This window comes from Chiloscyllium plagiosum, chromosome 11, assembly GCF_004010195.1.
Source record: "Chiloscyllium plagiosum isolate BGI_BamShark_2017 chromosome 11, ASM401019v2, whole genome shotgun sequence".
NCBI lineage: Eukaryota > Metazoa > Chordata > Chondrichthyes > Orectolobiformes > Hemiscylliidae > Chiloscyllium > Chiloscyllium plagiosum.
Window position 1 is genome coordinate 46,072,665 of NC_057720.1, and position 20,843 is coordinate 46,093,507.

Below are 20,843 nucleotides of genomic sequence, written 5' to 3' on the forward strand. Positions count from 1 at the left end.
CATTTACATTAGAGAATTTAAAGAGTTCCACTGCAGTTAAATAAATAGCTACTTAGGAGAAGTTTCCTCCGGTTTCCCCCCACAGTCCAAAGATGTGCAGGTCAGGTGAATTGGCCATGCTGAATTGCCCGTAGTGTTAGGTGCATTAGTCAGAGGGAATTGGATCTGGGAGGGTTACACTTCGGAGGGTCAGTGTGGACTGGTTGGGCCAAAGGACCTGTTTCCACACTATAGGGAATCTAATCTAATCTACCCAATGGCACAGTGGTCAGCATTGCTTCCTCACAACACCAGGGAGCCAGGTTTGATTCCAGCCACTGGCAACTGTCTGTGTAGAGTTTGCATGTTCTCCCCGTGTCTGCATGGGTTCCCTCCAGGTGCTCCGGTTTCCTCCCACGGTCCAAAGATGTGCAGATCAAGTGAATTGGCCATGCTAAATTGCCCACAGTGTTAAGTGTATTAGTCAGAGTGAAATGGGTCTGGGTGGGTTACTCTTCGGAGGGTCGGTGTGGACTGGTTGGGCTGAAGGGCCTGTTTCCACACTGTAGGTAATCTAATCTAATCTAATCTAAAGTTAGATGATTACATACCTGATCCAACTCCTAATTAACAATCAAACTGACTCCAAACTACCTCGTTTACTCTCTCCTACACTTTCCCAAAGCTCCTTAAACTTGTAGTTCCTGATGCTAACCTGGGGCCCGACAATCACTGCCACTAGATCCTAAACAACCCCCTTCCTCTTTTTGGACACATGCACCTCCACTCCACCCTGTGAGCTGACCATCTACTCTTGCTATCAGACCCAACATAACCAACCCTCACCCCCTGCTCAACTCAATATTTCCCAACAACCCTGACATACCCTTCATATACTCCATGGCTTACCTGGCTCACTTCCCACCTTGCACCCTGGCACCTATTTATTTGGCACCCTAGTCATCTGGCACTATGCAACCTGACAGCACCCAATTCAACACCCACTCAGCAACTAACCCACCTAGCTCCCTACTCCAACTCACTGAGCACCTTATCTGGCATCCTACATTACCAACCTGGCACTTTACCTGACCCCTGACCTGGCACCTAATCTCACACTTACTTTATGTATTTACCCTTTCACAAAGTGGCTGCCTGTGATCTTTAAATCACAGAATATGGCTACTGACTGCTGTGATAAAGGCGAAAGTGAGTACTGAAGATGCTGGAAATTAGAGTCAAGATTAGAGTGGTACTAGAAAAGCACAGCAGGTCAGTCAGCATCTGAGGAGCAGGAAAATTGACATTTCGGGCAAAAGCCCTTCATCAGGAAGTGCTGTGATGAGGGGCCCATAGTTTGCCTTCTCTCAACTGTTATGCACTACATAGACCTGTCCATTTAGGACAGTTCCACGTTTCTGATGGAGCTCGATCAGAATCTCCTGTCAGAAATGTGGAGCTCTTTCAGTTCATAAAAAGAGATGGAGCAGAGTGGAAATCTGCTATGTGATTGTCAAGCCTCAGAACATCTGACCCATAATTCTTAAACGCACATCATGATGATGATTTTATTGTCTATGTTTAAGATTATATATGCATCATCAAGCAGCGTGGGAAGTTATTTTCTATCAGATAGTCCACCATGGAGAATGTGGGATTCCTAGAAATGTATACAGCTTCAAGGCACTAGGAAGAGGAACATAGATGTCTCTTAGAGGGAACACTACTGTACCTATGCTTCAAAATGTGACTTTAGGAATAACCGTAACGTAGCAATTTTAAAGTCACAGTTCCTACTTGAGAATATTATGTTTTCGCATGACAGAGCATCTGTGCAGTGCTAGATAGCTGCAAAGAGTGATAACCGATATGGCTACTGTCACGAGAGTGGTGACAAGTCTATTTCCGTAAGACCTCTTTCAATAGCAGCACATGAGTGAGCTCTGGACTCAAACCTTTGGGCATTACAAGCCAAAGTGTACCAGAAGTGGAACACTTGGGAATGAAAATTCATTAAGACAAGGGTTGCATGTGTCCTGAAAGACCCCCATTTGCTCCCTTTCTCTCTTGTAATACTCAGAAATCACCTTGTGGGAACTTTAGTGATTAGGTTAGTTCATACAATGGACAGGCACTGTGCATATCAAATAGAAATGTATTTTCAAATTATTTATACTTGGAACATATATTGAAAGTAAAACATATTTGGCTGCATTTGAATATAGGAAACGTAGTAGGTTATTTAATCTCTTGGTTCTGTACTGCTATTGATATTAGATCATGGCTAATGTGAATCTTTGTTATATCTGTTCATCTTGATTTCATGCCACTGAACAAAAATTTGGTTAGGACATTGTGGAGAACTTCTCTGCTTTTTATCAGACAGCACGATCAGATTTTTTACACCTACCCAAAAGGACAGGTGGGACTTCAACTTAATGCCTCACCTGAAACATGCCACCTTCAGATGGTGCATCACTCATACAGATCTCTGTTTTGAATGTTTCAATTTAACAGCATTTTGGGTGAGACAGTCCAGATTTCGACGATCCTTTCTGACTTCACTGCAGTATTCCACAGCTTTATTTTTAAGGAGTTAGCTCACTTGATACAGCGCTCCTACAAAATTTAAAAAATTTAGGTCCCAGCTAGGACTCACGGGTGAGGCGCAACATTGTAAATTCAAATCCCATTCCAGAGAGCTGGACACCAAAGCAGGAGTGCACCATCTGAAGTGGCATGTTTCAGGTGAGGCATTGAGTTGAAGCCCCACCTGTCCTTTTGGGTAGGTGTAAAAGATCTGATCGTGCTGTCTGATAAAAAACAGAGAAGTTCTCCACAATGTCCTAACTAAAAATTGATCTGACAACCAACATCACTGATACAGATTCTCTCATCATTAAAATCCTGTCATTTGGGACATGATGTGCAAATGAGTTGAGGCACTTCCTACATCACATCAGTGACTATGCTTCAACAATACTTACTTGGCAGTGAAATACTTAGATATGTCCTGAGATCATGAATGGTGCAGCATTGTAAATCTTCCTCAAAAATGTGCAGTAAATCCTGATCATAGAAAGCCCTCTTGCAGTTGGTTACACTATCCACGTACATAGAGGTGAGAGAAAACAATGACCACTAGTTTGTCTTGCCCTTCCCTAACTCAGAAGCTCTTGTGACAATTTCTGCCCTATGATCTGCTAACTCAGTACTAACTGGAAAACAAACCTTGGAATTTAATGGTTTGAGTGGCTCAATACAACATTAGTGCTTTAATTAGGAAGCTGTAGAGACAACTTAAGTGATATGTGCCTGAAATTGCCATGTAAATTTTTCCAATGGCCTCCAGAACATCAGTGCAACTCCTGTAGAAATGATGCAAGCAGCAGAAAAATTGTGTTTTTACAGGGCGCTGCCTGAGTTGTGATTGGCGATTGGGAAAATCCCTGAAGAATTCTCCACTAAAGTTAACTTTTATGATTTATTGGGACACTGTGTCCTTTATCCTTCATCACATGGAAATCTGGAAAGCTGATCACGGACGTCTGTGCTGTGAATGATGTTGGCAACATTTATTCAGGTGACAAATCCTTTCAGTCTTTATTTTTGCAACCAGTCATTTTTGTCTATCCAGTTTTAAAAATAAATTGCTTCAGGAGATAATGTTCCACGATGTTTATCAATTAAATAATAAACTTTATTTTCTCACGGCTAATGTCTCTAGAAAATAATGAGAAATACGAAAGTCAGTAAAAATGAACTTAGCAACTTACAGATTCAAGGTTGCCTCTTAACTTGAGAAAAAATCTAAGCTTATATTTTCTTGGAAATGCTATTGATTTCCACAAATAAAAAACATTATTTATGCAGTAAAGCGGAAAACTAAAATAATGATGGCCATTAATTCAGCATCTATTTGGGTATTAAATTTTAAGTATGTTTGCTTTTGACTTTCGTTCTGTGGTAGCCTCAGAAACCGATGGGAAACATTAAGTGGAAAACAAGCTAAAGAAAAGGGGTCGTGAGGTCACCTACCCTGTAAAGCTCATGTAAAATGAGGTTAGAGGCCAGGGTTTATAGCACTGATGCAACACTCAGTTTTCAAATAAAAAGGCTAGTTATATGCAGTTACAGCAGAGGGATGTAATCACTGGGAAATGATTTAATGTTTACTGCAGTTTAGTACCACTGTTCTTGGCAGATTTTGGAGCATTAGCAGACTTTGAGAAACTTGTGTTTCAGTGTTTTGCAGGATATCTATGATCCATGTCAGACCTACACATATTCAAACTTGATGTCAATTGTTGGTGACAAAACTTTTATTGGCACAGTGTCAAGGCAGTAATTAAAGTCCAAACAGATCAGATATCATTTGCTACATAATTGGAGAAGGTAATGTATGTTGCCCGTTGCGTTTTGTTCAGTTTTTTTCCAACCAAAAAGATGTTAGGCTCTCACCAGCTTTATGCCCACCTACACAAGCTAATATACCTGTCGTTATTCTTCTTTAAAACTTTCTCTTTATTCTCTGAAGGGAAGGTCAGCTGATTCATCAAGACCCATTAATTTATGCCCACATGAACGTAAACCCTGGTTTAAGGTTTCTGTGATGATCTGTAGCACGGGTCGTGGTTGGAGTTGTTGGGTGGTTTTGCTGAACCCGGCTGGGTGACATCTTCAATGCTGTGTAGCCTCCAGCTGAAGCGTTGTTGTTGTGATCTGCCCAGATTTTATACGGTTCTGGTTGTCATAGTGGGTGGTTCCATTTCCAGTTTTGTGCTGTAGTGGTCCGTAGATAGGGTCTATTTCAATATGTTTGTTTATGGAACTAGTGGGTGACTACCAGACCTCCAGGAATTGCTGAGGTTGCCTTTGTTTTGCCTGTCCCAGTGTTGTAACGTTGTCCCAGTTAAATTGGGGTCCTTCATTGTCAGTGTGTATTGAGGGAGAACTGATGAACCTTAAACCATTCCTGATGAAGGGCTTTTGCCCGAAATATCGACTTTCCTGCTCCTCGGATGCTGCCTGACCTGCTGTGCTTTTCCAGCACCACTCTAATCTTGACTCTGATCTCCAGCATCTGCAGAACCCACTTCTGCCATGAGGGAGAACTGGTCATGTCTTTTCGTTGCAAGCTGATGCTCATGTATTCTGGTGGCGAGTTTCCTGCCCATTTGTCCTGTGTAGTTTTCTCACAATTGCTGCATGGTATTTTGTACATCACACTTGTCTTGCATGTTGTGGGTATGGGATCCTTTGTCTTGGATAGTAGTTGTGTGTCCCAACACACTGACCACCCTACGCTATATTAGAAATGTCTCAGAACTAACTACAAGATTCCTACGTCCTATAGGAATAATGACAGCACACACCAACAGCCACACTCTGCCAGTTATATCCAAGATAAAAGACTTCATACCCACAACATGCAGGACAATTGTGATGTACAAAACACCATGCAGCAACTGTGAGAAACATTACACAGGACAAATGGGCAGGAAACTTCCACCAGAAAACATGAACGTCAGCTTGCAACAGAACAACATGACCATTTCCCCTCATGTCAATACACACTGACGATGAAGGATACCAATTCAACTGGGACAACGTTACGATCCTGGGCGATAAACAAACATGTTGAAATAGACCCCATCAACAGACTACTACAGTACAAAACCGGAAATGGAACCATCCCCAATGACAGCCAGAACCGTATAAAATCTGGGAAGATCACAATAACAGCGCTTCATCCGGAGGCTCTGCATCATTGAAAATGTCACCCAGGAGTGAAACGAAATGTTTGCAACAAAATCAACCGGCTCAGCAAACCGACCTAACAACATAAACCCTAGTTTTCTTGCACACCCTGAAAAGTTACACACCTTGAAAAGAAGAATACTGTCATTGCTGGAAACCTGAAATAAAAGCAGAAAATATTAGAGATACATAGCAGGTTGGGATATCTTTCTTTCGAGAGAAACTGAGTTTGTGGTCTAAATAGTCCAATGCTGATCATACGGTAAAGTGCCCTCTTATCTAAATATGATTTTCTGAAAGAATCCATGCATGGAACAGTGAAGAGAATCATTGCAGAATATGCACCCCTCTCTGTGTCACAAGTTGCCGTAAGCTAAATTCAAATGTTCAGTGTGAATGTTACTGAATGGCTGAGTGGATTAATATTTGGGAATGGGTGTTGTGGATGTGGTAAGTAGATGTATGATGTGGTGAGTATTAGTAACTAGTAGAGTGGCAGAGGTAAACTGGTAGCTGGGTATAATGGTAGGTTTATAGATGGGTGAGATTTGGTGCAGTTGTCAGTTTGTGAGTATGTCAAGTCAGATGGTGGTCATCAAGTGGCGGGGGCTAATTAGGTGTGTTTGGGAGAGGGTAATCAGTTGGTGGGTCTGTCAGGTCAGGAGGGGGAGGGTCTAGGAGGGAGATTGTGATGGCGAGATGGTGATCAATGGGAGAATTAGGGGCCAGTTGTGTCATTACTCAGGCATGAGACAAGATTTTTCTATTTAACATTTCCATCGTAATGATCCAGATAAGCATGTCATTATATCCCCAAAGAATCCAATTCTAACTCAGAGTTGAAAACTTTTTCTGAAGGATCTCAACGATCAGGAGAATTCGTCTTAGCATCAAAAGAAATGTTGATGGCGTAAGAAAAATACAAAGAAAGAAATGATGTGCTGAGAGCTGCTGTGCTACTTCCTAAAAGCAAAACTGAAACACGCAAAGTGAAGGAAACAAAACTGGGCTTATGAGTTTACGGTCTGAAATTTTTGAATACAGTGTCGAGTCCTCAAGGCTGTAAAATGCCTAATCAAAGGCTGAGGTACTGTTACTTGAGCCGATATTTAAGTTTCATTGAACAAAGTTATAGGCCTGTATTGCAAGAGAATGTAACTACACAAGTGTGGCAGTTAAATGCATTGAATATTGAGGTTGTTTCTTTTATTGCTGCTCCCGTTTTGAGGTTTCTTTGTCAGCAGTTCGTTGTCTTTAATATTTTGAAGGTTCTATGAGATTAGATTAGATTAGATTGTGTACAGTTCTGGGTCACCGCATTATAAGAAGGATGTGGAAGCTTTGGAAAGGGTGCAGTGAGGGGAGATAGGTATAAGACAGATGTCAGAGGTAGTTTCTTTACTCAGAGAGTAGTAAGGGTATGGAATGCTTTGCCTGCTATGGTAGTAGATTCGCCAACTGTAAGTACATTTAAGTTGTCATTGGACAGGCATATGGATGTACATGGAATAGTGTAGGTTAAATGGGCTTCAGATTAGTATGACAGGGTGGCGCAACATCGAGGGCCGAAGGGGCCTGTACTGCACTGTAATGTCCTATGTTCTATGTAGATTCCATACAGTGTGGAAACAGGCCCTTCGGCCCAATAAGTCCACACCGACCCTCCAAAGAGTAACCACCCAGACCCACTTCCTTCTGACTAATGCAACTACAGGCAATTTAGCATGGCCAATTCACCTCTCCTACACATTTTTGGACTGTGGGAGGAAACCGGAGCACCTGGAGGAAACCCACGCAGACACAGGGAGAATGTGCAAACTTCACACAAACTTCAAGGCTGGAATTGAACGTGGGACGCTGGTGCTGTGAGGCAGCAGTGCTAACCACTGAGCCACCATGCCGCCCTGTTCTGCCTTCAAAATACTTGAGCGGTTATTGGAGTGACTTACCTCTTCATGTAAAGCTGTGCCATGACATAAAATTCAGAAAAGCTTGCTCCATCTCTACGATTTTATGTACTTCATTCTCATGCACACTCACTGTTTTTCCATGATAGAATTCATCCTGGGTGCATTTCTCTTCTCATATGTTATTGTTTAACTCTGACTTTGGAAGGAAAGAAGTGAGGCATGTATGTGGCATAGTTCCTTTCCTCCATCTGAGCACATGCATCCTATGGCTATGAGGAGTGGAGATTTATTTTAAACTTAAATGAAAAATCCTTGAAAAGGAGCAAACACATTCTGACAGGTAGTGTGAGCTGTTACCAGTGTGATTTTGAGTAAAGCCAGGGATTGACTCTGACTTTAGGAGGTTAATTTGCATAAGACAGTTTCTTTAACACTGAAGTGTTGAAAGAGAAAGAGTATGATATATAAGGACTTGATTGATAAGGAGGTGAGTGAAAACTGTATGAATGATGGGAGATCTGGATTGGCAAGCTTGTCTTGACTTGTCTTGATTAGGTTTGAGAGATCATTCAACCTGTCCCTGTGTAACAAGGTAAAGTGGTGTCTTGAAGAGGTGAAGGCTACAAAGACAGTTTTTGTTGCTTTCTTCTGTACAACTTAGAATACTTGAAAAAGATTAATTAATTTCAACTTTGTGGTGCCTTACGAGTACCTCTTTTCCAAGCTTCTAGTTAGTATTTCAGAACTACAGAGTATAATGCATTGACCATCTGGAACTTGTTATGGTGTGAACTTATGGTTTCTTCCTCTACTTCACTTATATTTGCTAGTCTTGCATTGTACATTTCTTTAGGTCTGACAATTTTTCTTGGATATTCTTGCAGCTGTGGTGGACACTAGACACAGAGTTAACCTACTCCATATTGTTCTTCTTGGGCTCTTGGAGTGCACTTCCTTCCTGTACATGACCTTTCTGTGCTTTGTCACATTATCTGTGTAAAAATATAGAAAGTTGTGGTTTCAAAGCAAGCTTTTACTGCCTTCCACATTATTCCACTGATGACTACTTGCTCTTCTCTTACAGATACTTTGGATAAAAAGAAAAGAAAATGCAGATGTTTGCTAAAGTCCTACAAATTCTTGTACCTAACATTTCAAGCCCAATAGTCACCTCTTCTAATATGGGCATTCTTTTTGGGACAAATACCTCCTATAACAATGTAAGGATTTGTTTACCTGCTGCACTCCCATTACTACTGTGACAGGACTGCACCAGAAGTTTAGTTGCCTGTTTGAATCTAAAGATATTGGATTTCTTTTGCATCATTGGAGATATGTGCTAATTAACTCATCACTCACTACCATTGTGACCAATCTTTTACTTCTAGCATATTATTGAAGGTCAGGTGGGCAAAACAGGAAGCTACTAAAAAAGCATTTTACTCATTCTGCATCTTAACAGTTTCAGGCGCTTTTGGTAATTTTATAACATTCTCCAGACCATGTTATTCTTTATTTTAACCAAAAATATCTGTTTTCCTTTCTTTGTAGGCACTTCCTTATTAAGATTTAGCAGCCCTGCCTCACTCAATTACCTATTCTTTGTTATTATCCAAGATAATGAGTATCAGCTTTAGCAGAGGTTAACTGCTTGAAATAGTGACTGGAATCTCCCAGAATATTTTCATCTGTACAGTTAACGAGTTGAAAAGAAACCTACAAAATTGTAATTTCGGTTAGTTTCATTGTTTTTCTAATGTTGGGTAAAACAATAACCAGGTGAACAAATTCATAAAGCCAACATTTCAGATGAGTCACCCGAAATATGAGGAAATAACTGGGGCCAATATTATCAAAGAATCCTTCAGTTTTTTGCATTTATGGGCCAACAATCTTTGTAATAGCTTTCTGTACTCCCCAGCTCAGCTTGTTTGTGTAGGATTCTCTGTCAAAATTTCAAAGTTGTACAACTCTTAAACACCAAACTTTATAAAGAAATGTAGTTTATAAAATACATTTGTGATTTTTTTTTGCCATAATGATGCAATAATTTTGAGGACTTGTCTTTCAACAAACTCTGATCAGAAACATGTTAACACATCATTTAAATGCAATCAGTGACCACATTTAAAGTCTATAAATCACACTGCTGTAAGGTCATCAGTACATTGTTTCAGTCTAAGTGGCAGCAGTGGGAGAACTGATTAAATGCAGGAAAAGCACAATTGCCATTGATTTTAATGGGGCCAGGGCCATGATAATTTCCTTTTAGGGTCATTTTAGCAAGGGTATCAATAAAGTGGACTGGGTTGTTGTGACACAATGGTAGTGTCCTGATCTCTGGCCAGAAGGTCCAGGTTCACATCCCACCTGCCCCAGACATGTCTGAACAGGTTGATTAAAAATATTCATCAGTAAAGTGGCCCAGACTGCAAAGGAACATGGAATGGCAAATAATTAATGGTCTTTACACAGTGGTGCAGCAATACAATTGCTTAAATTTCCAGGATTCATCTGTGTTGTGGTTTCCTGAACAGCATCCAGTGTTTGAATAATTCATTTTGTAGTGTACATACTGAATGGGATTATGGACTTAACACGGTGAGCAAAATGTTTAGAGCTATTCCTGATCTGACTGTATATCTTCTTTTCACATCTGTGTGGCTTCGCCAAGCAGATTCACCGGGTATTATTGAAGATCAACTGATTTAGCTAATTCATGAGATCTAGAGGAATGAACTTGCTATTAGGACCTGTATTTGTATGCCCTTCTGTGCATGATCTTTCTAGCTGTACTTACTCATCTCTGATTTAAGTAAACTGAGGTAGCAGTTAATAAACCCATATTGTTCCTTGGGGTTTGATAAGACATCATTCTTGCCAACTTTCACACAAAAGACAAAAGCATTATCTATGTCCAACAATTGGAAAGTGTACTTAGATGGGCTATGCCATACTGTCTGACTGCTTCAGATAAATTACAACAAACAAGAATGTGACCTAGCATTGTCTAACCTGTCTTGGTAAATGGCACAGCATATTGCACATTCAGCCAAGAAGCCATTGAAGAAGTTTATGGATTCCTATTTTAAATCTTATGAGAGTTTGGTTTTTGGGTAGAGGAATAAATCAGTTTTTAAAAATAGTTGGTGATTTACATTACTCAACTTATTATTGGCTTGAACTAATGTTCTGCTGCACCTCCATTACAGTTCTAACTAAAATGAAAACATTGACACCACCTGGAAATAATGCTGAAGCAGATTCAATAATAATGTTAACAACGGAATAGGTTATATACTATTGGAAACAAGCAGAGGACAGTGATTAATTCCGTAGTCCTTTCAAAGAACCTAAATACACACATGCACAACAACACTCTTGATAGGCTGAATGGCTTTCTCTGTGCTGTAAGATTTGAAGACGGTCTTGAATGAAACAGGTTCTTTTTCCTGAAAGTACAAACATATTAAATATTATTCTGTCGCGCAAGCAGAATCTGTAAATGTATTAAGAACTTGATGATTAGAACAGTCATTGGTTCTAGATTCCACAGACAAGTAAAAGTTATGTTCAAACTAGAATACTATTTTCAGTTACAATCAAAGGCATTGGTCAGTTGAATCTGCATATTTTAAAACAAATTCAGATGTACTGAATAGTTTAAAAGGAGTCAACAGCTTGGGGAAAAAATGATGAATGCCAATGGTTTCCTTGCATTAAGCAAATCCGTCTGTCCGGGGTTTTGAGCCAGTCATGGAACAACACAGCTTGTAAAATGGAATTTTTCACCAGGTGGGTGGGGAAATGTTTTACTTTCATTCTGCTTCCCTGCTGACTGAATTTCCCAGTCAACACATTGCAGCAATATTTGACAAAGTAGCACTTTGGGTAATGAATCCCACTTGGTCAAGCTATCACCGGAAAGCTGCCATCCATGGTGAAGATGGAGAGAATAAAATAAATTGTAATAAGCTGTTCCATGTGTAGTCCTGAGCCATGCACACTAGGAAGGTCTTGAGTTTTGATTTCAGATTGGGCTGTGTAAAATGGCGTGCAGTAAAGGGACATAAGCCCCTGCAGCCGTTAGCTCCATAGCCGAGATAGGGGAAAGACCATCCCAATTCATCTTCAATTTAATGAACCTCACTCAGAAGTTCTCTTGTTTTGACACAGGAAATGTTTTATACCCCTCTTCCCCAGGTGGAAACCGGTCAATTTTGGCAATGATGTTTTCCATTGTTGATTTTTTTAGTTAACATTGCACTTCTAATTTATTTGTTCAGATGTTCATTGGCCCCAATCACCAGAAATCAAAAATATAATTTCTAAATTTGCAGATGATACTAAGTAAGAGGGATAGTCAATACTAATCATCAATAAATCAACAGTTGATGAGTTTCAATACATAAATGTGAAGCATGTGAAAAAAAATAGAAATAGCTTTTACTCAGAATATATTAATCTGAATGGGGTAGGGGAGCAAAGGGATCTGGGATTGCAAATACACAAATTCCTAAAAGTAGCAATGCAGGTTAATAAAATCACACAAAAAAAAACAAGCAAAGCATTAGAAATTATTCCTGGAGGGATAGATTTGAAAAGTAGGGTTATGCTAAACCTATATTAAACCTTAGTTAGGCCACACATTGACTGTATTGTACAATTCTGGTCACCCTTGTAAGGCAAAAAGCACTTGGAGGAACTAGAGAGAGTGCAAGTTTACAAGCATGCAAGGCCAGTGAAGTTATACCCATCAGGAAAGGATAAACAGGCTAGACTTTGTCTTCAAAGAGAAGGCCAAGGGGTGACCTATTAAAAATCTTTAAAATTGTGAAGGTTTTGATAATCTAGGCATAGAGGGAGTAAATTTTATTTTGCTCTATCTTCTAAGATAGAGCAAAATAAAATAAAATAGTCAACAAGAAATAAATCAGGTGAAATCACTAGAGATTAGCTACAGCATGGATTTCACAACCACAGAGAGTACTGATAGTCGAGGCAAATAAGATAGATGTGAATACGGAGAAGCTGTATAAGCATATTGTGATGAAGTCTGTGGGCAAAACTTGAATCTTTTGAAACATCCTAATTGAAAACTGAGAGACATCAGAGCTCAATAGATTATGAATCCAGTGGTTGCAGTACCAAAGATGAGTGCACCATCTTGGTTCAGAAACTCAGAATAAACAAAGATAAATTGCTGCAGCTGTTTTTGTTACTGAGGGTTAAAGTTGATTTATGCCATCCAAACCTTTACAGGTAGAATTGAGGAGGTTCTGGGACGTGGAATCTTTGATGACGAATGCGCCACTGGAACATAGGTTGTCCTTGCTGTCATCTCTCGAGTAAAGAATTAATTATGCATTGATTTCAAGAATAACAGCAGAGTATGTGTAAAAGGAGCTTTGTTATATTGATGTCAGACCATATGGAACTGGCGCCTGAGCCTGTAGACTTCCAGAAAATAGATATGTTTCATAAAGTACGTTACAGTTTACCACTCAGAGGTTAGACCTCATCTTACAAATTGGATGAAGGTCAAGTTGAATCCTAAGAAAAAGGGAAGTTGAAATTCTGTGTAAGGAAGGTAATGTTTCATGATTAAGATAAGTGATATGGTAAGCGGATAGCTGAGGTCCACAGTTTGTAAGGTTCATCTTGGTTATATCTGCCATTTGCTCCTGTGATTGAAAGTTTATAATTGACCTCAATTTGCCTGTTTGACTTGTGTTGATTCTGGGCTTTTATGTATTGATAGTTATCTAAGAGAGAATCTAGTATTTGCCATTTATGACTCTCGTCTAGTAAAATCTATTTTGTTCTAAACAAAAAAATTCTTGTGACTTCATCTTTCTAGTAAAATAAATTGGATTTTGGCTTTCTTCTACTTTTAAAAGAAGTCACTGGTCTTGTCTCAGCATTGTAACAAAATGAGGGAGAAGTGAGTGGAAGATTCTGCTTATGGAGTTAGATAAACATGGATGGGAGACAGCTTGGGTGGAGCATGGACTGTCTGTGTTGACTGTCTTTTGCTGGATATTCTCTGTAATTCTATGTCTGCGAAGAACAATGACTTGGATATGGTTCTGGAAGGCTGCAAGGGCTGGTGGAACTATACACTAACAAAAAAAAACCTCCTGTAGAAGAAAGGAAAATAATTGGAGGTAAAACAAAAAGTGAAATGAAATGCCACAAAGTTAAATTGTTTTAATTCTTTGTGAATCAGCCCTTTTTAATTGGCAAGTGAACCCTGACTTTTGGTGCCTCTTGGGAATATTTTCACCAACCATGGTAACTAGATGAGCTTTCAGCATTATGCCTCTACTAATTAGAAGAATAATCTTTTTTGTTAATTATTTCACCTACTGGCGTTAACCACTGGCTCAATGGGATCCAGCTTGCTCTTGGGATATAGTAGAGTATCACATTAGGTTATGTCTAAATTTAAGCAAGTGTACTTAACAAGAAGAAGAAAAATAACATAATACATTCCTGAAATAGAAATTCGAATATTTAGCTCCTCAAAGGGAAGTTAATTAAAAAGCAACAACCTGACTGTTAAGATACATTTAAACAATGAATTTTATATGCATAGGTCATGAAATTCCTTGGGGTCAGGTGGTATTCTGCCAATCTCAAATGTGAAACTTGTGGAATTCTCAAAGAAATAGAGCTGAAGACTAAATGTGATTGTTTGCATTATTTTCCTAAGGGAGTTTTGAGCAATTTCTACCAAAGATTTTTTCAAAACTGTCTTGCCACTGAAGGAGTTGTGGTTATTACAGGATTTGCAACCTCACCAGTCAGTGCCCTCCCCTTCCCCGTGAACCTGTACACTCCTGTTCGAGTCCTCATCTTGACAGAAAGTTGAAGCTGCTTGCCTAATCTGGAGCCCAAAGCTTGTAGTGATACAATTCCTGATGGAGGAGGCCTGCTGTAACTTTGACTCTGTAACTTCTTTTGGATTTTGCTGATCTCGATCAGAGTTAAACAGGAGATCAATTCACTTCAATGGACTACCCGAGAAATCTTGGGCATTTTTCAAAAGTCTTTGGACATTGCAAACTGTTTTCACAAATTTAAACAGCTTCAATTCGATTTTACCAGTGATTTCCTGCCTTTCAATAGCTATCCATCATAATTGAATAAAGTCTCATAGTATGTTTGAAAGTCCTCTCTCAAGCTTTATAAACAAATGATGAAATGTTTGTTCAAGTTGAGAAAAGTTTTGGGCCTTGTTTTCTTTTAAATGCTTCAAGACCAGTGATTAAATTAAATAAATCTGCAAAGCTTAAACAAGGCAGATGACTTTTTTCCTCATTGGCAATGATGTGGTGAATGTCAATGTTATGAATCAGATAACGCAGTTTAATTTCTGGAACATATATCAGCCCACAGGAGCAGTATACCAGTGATTCAGCAAACCTCTGATAGCTTTGTGTTGGATGTACATCCACCTTGCGTGATTATGTTGGAGATTTGAGAAGCTAAATGTATCATTTAAACTTGTGAAGATGGAAGGTAGAGCTGGAAAAGCACAGCAGGTCAGGCAGCATCCACGGAGCAGGAAAATCGATGTTTCGGGCAAAAGCCCTTCATCAAGAATATCATGGTATTTTCCTGCTCCTTGGATGCTGCCTGACTTGCTCTGCTTTTCCAGCACCACTCTAATCCAGACTCAGGTTTCCAGCATCTGCAGTCCTCGTTTTTTACCAAGATGGAAGGTAGACCTAGAATGCTTGCAAGGCATTTCCCATTATCAGAATTAACTTTACAAATGCATAGTATCTGGGCAAATCCCAGAAAGAACAAATCTCTTCCCACAACACAGCGCAACTGGCAGAATCAGGACTAGTGGTCATACAGCTTCTCTCTAACTATAGGGATGGGATTGTTTACAGACTAGGAAGGCTGCATTATGCCTCCAAAGCATTGCACATTGCCTATTCTGCTAAAATCCTTCAAGGAAAAGCAGTCCACTGCAGCTCTTCCCAAGATGCCCTAATGTCCTTCAGCTAAACTTATACCATTTCCAAGTTACAACAGTAATTCTCCCTTGGCAGCCACCACATTGGGATCGACAATGATTTGCCTCCACTCCAGTATGATAGGTCTGAGATGCTGACTTATGCACAATCTGAAGACTTTGCCACATGTGGTCTGATGGTGTTTGAAGGGCCGAGGAGACAAATTTAAGGGAGATTTGTGCTCTTATTTAACTCATCAACTTCATCTCTGTGTGTTTCCTGACAAAAGTCTTTTGATGTGTTTGTTGCCATCTGTGATATCTATGGGTAAAAGATTCCATCAGCTGTTGCATTGTTTTGGAACTTTGGAGGAAAAAGAAGTTAAAACAACAGCAGTTTTAAAAGGGAGAGGAACAGACAAAGGAAGTACATGGTGAGTTCTGTGCAGGAGAGAGAGAGAGAAAGAAACTGACAGAGCAGTGAACCTACACAGTTGCTGCCTTTGCTGTTTGAATTCAGGTATTGTAGGGTGAGGGGGGAAAGATATAAAAGAGACCTAAGGGGCAACTTTTTCATGCAAAGGGTAGTATATGTATGGAATGAGCTGCCAGAGGAAGTGGTGGAGGCTCGAACAATTGCAACATTTAAAAGGCATTTGGCTAGGTATACGAATAGGAAAGGTTTGGAGGGATATGGGCCGGGTGTTGGCAGGTGGGACTAGATTGGGTTGGGATATCTGATTGGTATGGGCGGGTTGAACCATAGGGTCTGTTTCCCAGCTGGGCGCCGCTATGACCAGTCTTCTTTCCTTGACTGTGTAAAAGGTTACAGTGGTAGCAGAGCACTTCTTAGTGAGATGTAGTTTGTTGCATATAGCAATTATCTACAAGTTATATTAGCTAGTTAGGTATTGTTACTGAGGCAATGGGAAATATATATGAAACATCTGTCCCAGGGCTGTTCTCTCCAAAATTCTTTCCCCCTCCAACCCACTGCCATATGACGTCACTCGATTGGTTGGACTGTATTGCAATCTCCAATATTAACCCTTTCAGAACCATCACCTCGTACAACATCATCCAGAATGAACATTCTCACCTTGATCAGTTATAAGCCAAAGACACCCATGAGTCAACTAGAATATTTGATTTCCTCAGCAATACATTGAGGTCATCCTAAAAGTGCTTCTATTGTTTTCCTGGAAGTCCCCTGTTCCAATGAAGATCTGAGTGAAGCAACTGCTTTGGGAGTCTGGTGTCAAGTGTATGAACTGCAGTAGGGCTGATTTGGAGTGATGATTGCCTTAATGCTCTACATTCTGACTTGGGAGGGGATGCTGGTGTCAAACCACATTTCTTGTTTTTTAGATTTGGAGGAATTTTTGAAGGTACTGCTGGTGGTACTACAGTGTTTTGAATGGCTTGCTACAGGTTGGCCAAGTTTCCAAAGTGTTTAGAAGTACTTATGAACCTTCTCCATCTATTAGTGAAGTTTACTTCACATAAATGCCTCTGACCATGTACCATTTGAGGAGTGTTGTGCTGAATTACTTGCTTGTTGTCTTGCATTTATCTGGCCTACAGAATGAAAGGGACAATCCACAACAGTGACGTTCTCGGGCAATATCCCAGACACCTCTTTTAAGTGTCAAGATAGTGCTTTGTTTGATTTTGTTCTGATTTGTTTATTCTTTCATCCACACACTGTTAGCTTTGTGAAAATAGTATTTGACGTGAAGCATAAACTACATGCAAGAGATGTAACAAGAAGTGCAAAAGAAAGCAAGGTCAATGAAGTGACTAAAAGTGCTCAGAGCTGAGGGTTAAAAGGCCCGTTAATAAACTGAAGATGGTGGCAACATACGACTGACCTTAAGGAACAACCTGAAGATTGTTGCCCTGGAAGTCTGACAATGTGTTGAGCCAAAAAGAAGATGAAATGACTTGGGAAATTGAACCTGAAGTTTTACACTCAGTAGTGCAGTGAAAAACATTTGAACCATCAAAGATCTTCAGAAAGCATAAAGAAACTTAACTAGAATAACATCTCTCAGTAACAAACTCCAAGCAAAGCACTATTTTAAAAAAAAACTCTTGAAAATCTTATCTTTGACATAAAGTATCAGGATCTTTAATTTCAACACAATTTTGGTACAAAAATGTTGAGGTTCTGATTCTAGGTACTGAAATTTAGGGGACGACACCAAAGTTGCAGTTTGAATCCTTCTTGGTTCTTGGGAATCCAAATTATATAGGGCTATGTGTCCGTGATCTTTTCAAATGGTTCCTTGGTGCCTCTCTGTAAATATAATGTGCACCTAGAATCCTCCTAATACAAGTGTGGCGTTAACAAGGTGAGTCAGTAAATTTGGGAGCCATGGACTGGAACATCTGTTTCCGATTATCACCTCCTACTTTCAAGTCTGACTCTCCTAGTCCCAGGAGGATAATGAATGAAAGTAACATATATATGGGGCTTACCTTGGCTGTCCTGCTGAAGCATTTAGCTTTTTTTTTCTTGTGCTGTAAAGCTGTCCTGAGAGTTGAAGAAGTGGCACTCACTGCCAAAATAACCACCTACAAAGAGTGTATGTATAGCACATTTTTGGCAGACCCACAGAAGGGTTTTCAAACACCATCTTTCTCTTGATCCTAATCTTTTTCAGAAGGACAAGTTGGGTTGGATGCCTGAAATTTCAGAATTCATTTCTTCAAACTGATTGTCATCCTTGTTCCAAATATTGCCTGCTTCCTCGAGTACTGCATTTCCCCTTTAATCACAAATAATTTTATTTTTTGTTTTATCCTATCTCTGGCTTCTCTTCCAAAGTGACAATAAAGGATATTCTATACTATTTTATTCTAAATATCTTCCAGCTAATTCCCTTAGCTTTCTATTACTTTGCCCCTTTAGTTTGCCCACCAGCTAATTTCTAGCTACCTTCTGTTCATGGATAATTTAGGACCTTCGTTCTGCAGCTGCATTACATTATAACCCACTATTGTATTAGATATGTTGTCAAAAAGCTGCATTTAAATAGCATACAAAGGTCTGCCTATCTAACTTAGATGAACCTGCAAAGTTTGGTGGAGTCAGCTGCCTGACTCTGGATAGAGGTCTCTCTCTCTCTCTCTCTCTCTGCTTTAGTTGTGTTGTAGAAATTTTAGGACCTAAATCTCCTCTTATATGTTATTGAAGACATTGTCGAGCATCTATTATATACATTTCTTTACAGAATGATAGGGTGTTCTGCAATAATATGCTCAGCAACTGTCAAGATAGGATGTTATAATAAATCAGCCAGTTGGTCATTATTTGGTGCAGACAGCAAATGGATCTGTCTGACATCACAGAATCTAGTAGCATCTCCCCTCCTGGGCTCACCTTTGAAAAATTAATGCCTGGATGGTATAAAAAGAAATGGACAGTGTTCATCATCTTTTGATAAAGAGAAGAGAAAAGGAAAATGATTCCTGAATTGATTCATTCCTTGCATAACATTTCACATCATGCATAATATTTAACCTAGTTAAAATAGAAACACAGCTTCATTATTAAACCCTGCATGGGGATGTGTCTGTGCCTAAATTGTTATGTGCCCCAAATCCATGCTGTTCTAAATTCCATCTGTTTCCAACTTGTAGTATTCTTCACAATTGTTTTATTCTTATGTCATTACAGGTCCTCTTTGCTTTAAACCAAACTCTGCTGCAACATGAAAGCCTCCGAGCCGGCAGTTTGCAAGCCCCTTACACAACAGAGGACCTCATCAAACACTACAACTGTGGGGACTTGAATGCTGTCATCTTTAATCATGATACATCCCAAGTAAGGAACCGTAGCTGTTATTTTGTTGACATTTTCAATCTTGTCAAAATGAGTGCAGAGAAAGGGGTCAATTGAGATGGGGGAAAGGTTCCAGGTTATTTTAAAAGTTTTATAGCAGCTAATTGCAAGTTTATTCTAGAGTATAAAAAGGCATGGCTAAGTATAGAAGCATGTCAAGTCAGTTTTGCATTTTTTTTCTCTACGTACTTTGAATGGAATCATAATCTTTTGGTTCATTTTGAGTTAGCTTAATGAAACAGACTCATGTAAACCATAGGCTGTTTTTGACATGGCTGCTGTGTCACTAAATGTGCACCCATTATTATCGTAAATGAAATTAATGTGAAGTTGGCACTGGACGAGCCCTCAGAAACTTGTTGGTTTTTGAATAATATTTACAGGATTTCAGAGAAATTGGACAACGGCCTAACAAACGTTACATGAGTTAGTGGAGCTTAGCCAAGCCAGCATGGTTTCTGATTAGATTACTGTATGCTCTGGCACTGTGCTCTGTCTTTAGTGCTTGCTGTCAATTGCAATTTAGGAGCATGCCTTAAATCCTTTGAAGACTGTGGAAAAAAGTTTGTTTATGTCATTTTTTTTAAAGATAAGATTCTTTTTCTTCATAAAAAGTTCATTAATGGCCTTTTGTAACATTATAATTATAAAACGATTGTGGCTGTTGGATGCTCAGATGTACCAATTCAGGAGACTGCCCCGACCCTGTTTCTGAGATTTTGGTCAGCTCCAAAAAATACACATTTTCGCTAACTTCTTGCTCCTCTGCTTACATGGAAAAAATATTTGCAGCTTATTATGAATTTAGGAAGCAATGGGGAAGGAAATATGAAGTAAACTCTGGCTGAGATGCTAAACTATTGTAAATGGGTTTTGTCTCTATTTGGTCTGTGTGGTGGATCAGAATGCCATTCCTGGAACTTACAATGCAACTATTGCTACATCTAAACCCAATCAACAGACAACAGACAATAGACAATAGGTGCAGGAGTAGGCCATTCTGCCCTTTGAGCCTGCACCACCATTCAGTATGATCATGGCTGATCATCCTTAATCAGTATCCTGTTCCTGCCTGATCTCCATAACCCTTCATTCCACAATCCTTGAGAGCTCTATCCAACTCTTTCTTAAATGAATCCAGAGACTGGGCCTCCACTGCCCTCTGGGACAGAGCATTCCACACAGCCACCACTCTCTGGGTGAAGAAGTTTCTCCTCATCTCTGTCCTAAATGGTCTACCCCGTATTTTTAAGCTGTGTCCTCTGGTTCGGCACTCACCCATCAGCGGAAACATGTTTCCTGCCTCCAGAGTGTCCAATCCTTTAATAATCTTATATGTCTCAATCAGATCCCCTCTCAGTCTTATAAACTCAAGGGT

General features: G+C 39.7%; 1 protein-coding gene across 1 annotated transcript in view; it reads left to right on the plus strand.

Annotated features, from left to right (window-relative positions):
* LOC122554359 (metalloprotease TIKI2-like) overlaps positions 1 to 20,843 on the plus strand; it is a 420,493-nt gene that overhangs the window by 191,731 nt on the left and 207,919 nt on the right. Inside the window, exon 3 of the mRNA XM_043699245.1 lies at positions 19,301 to 19,447. Coding sequence (XP_043555180.1) covers positions 19,301 to 19,447 — 147 coding nt within the window. The remainder of the gene's footprint in view (positions 1 to 19,300; positions 19,448 to 20,843) is intronic.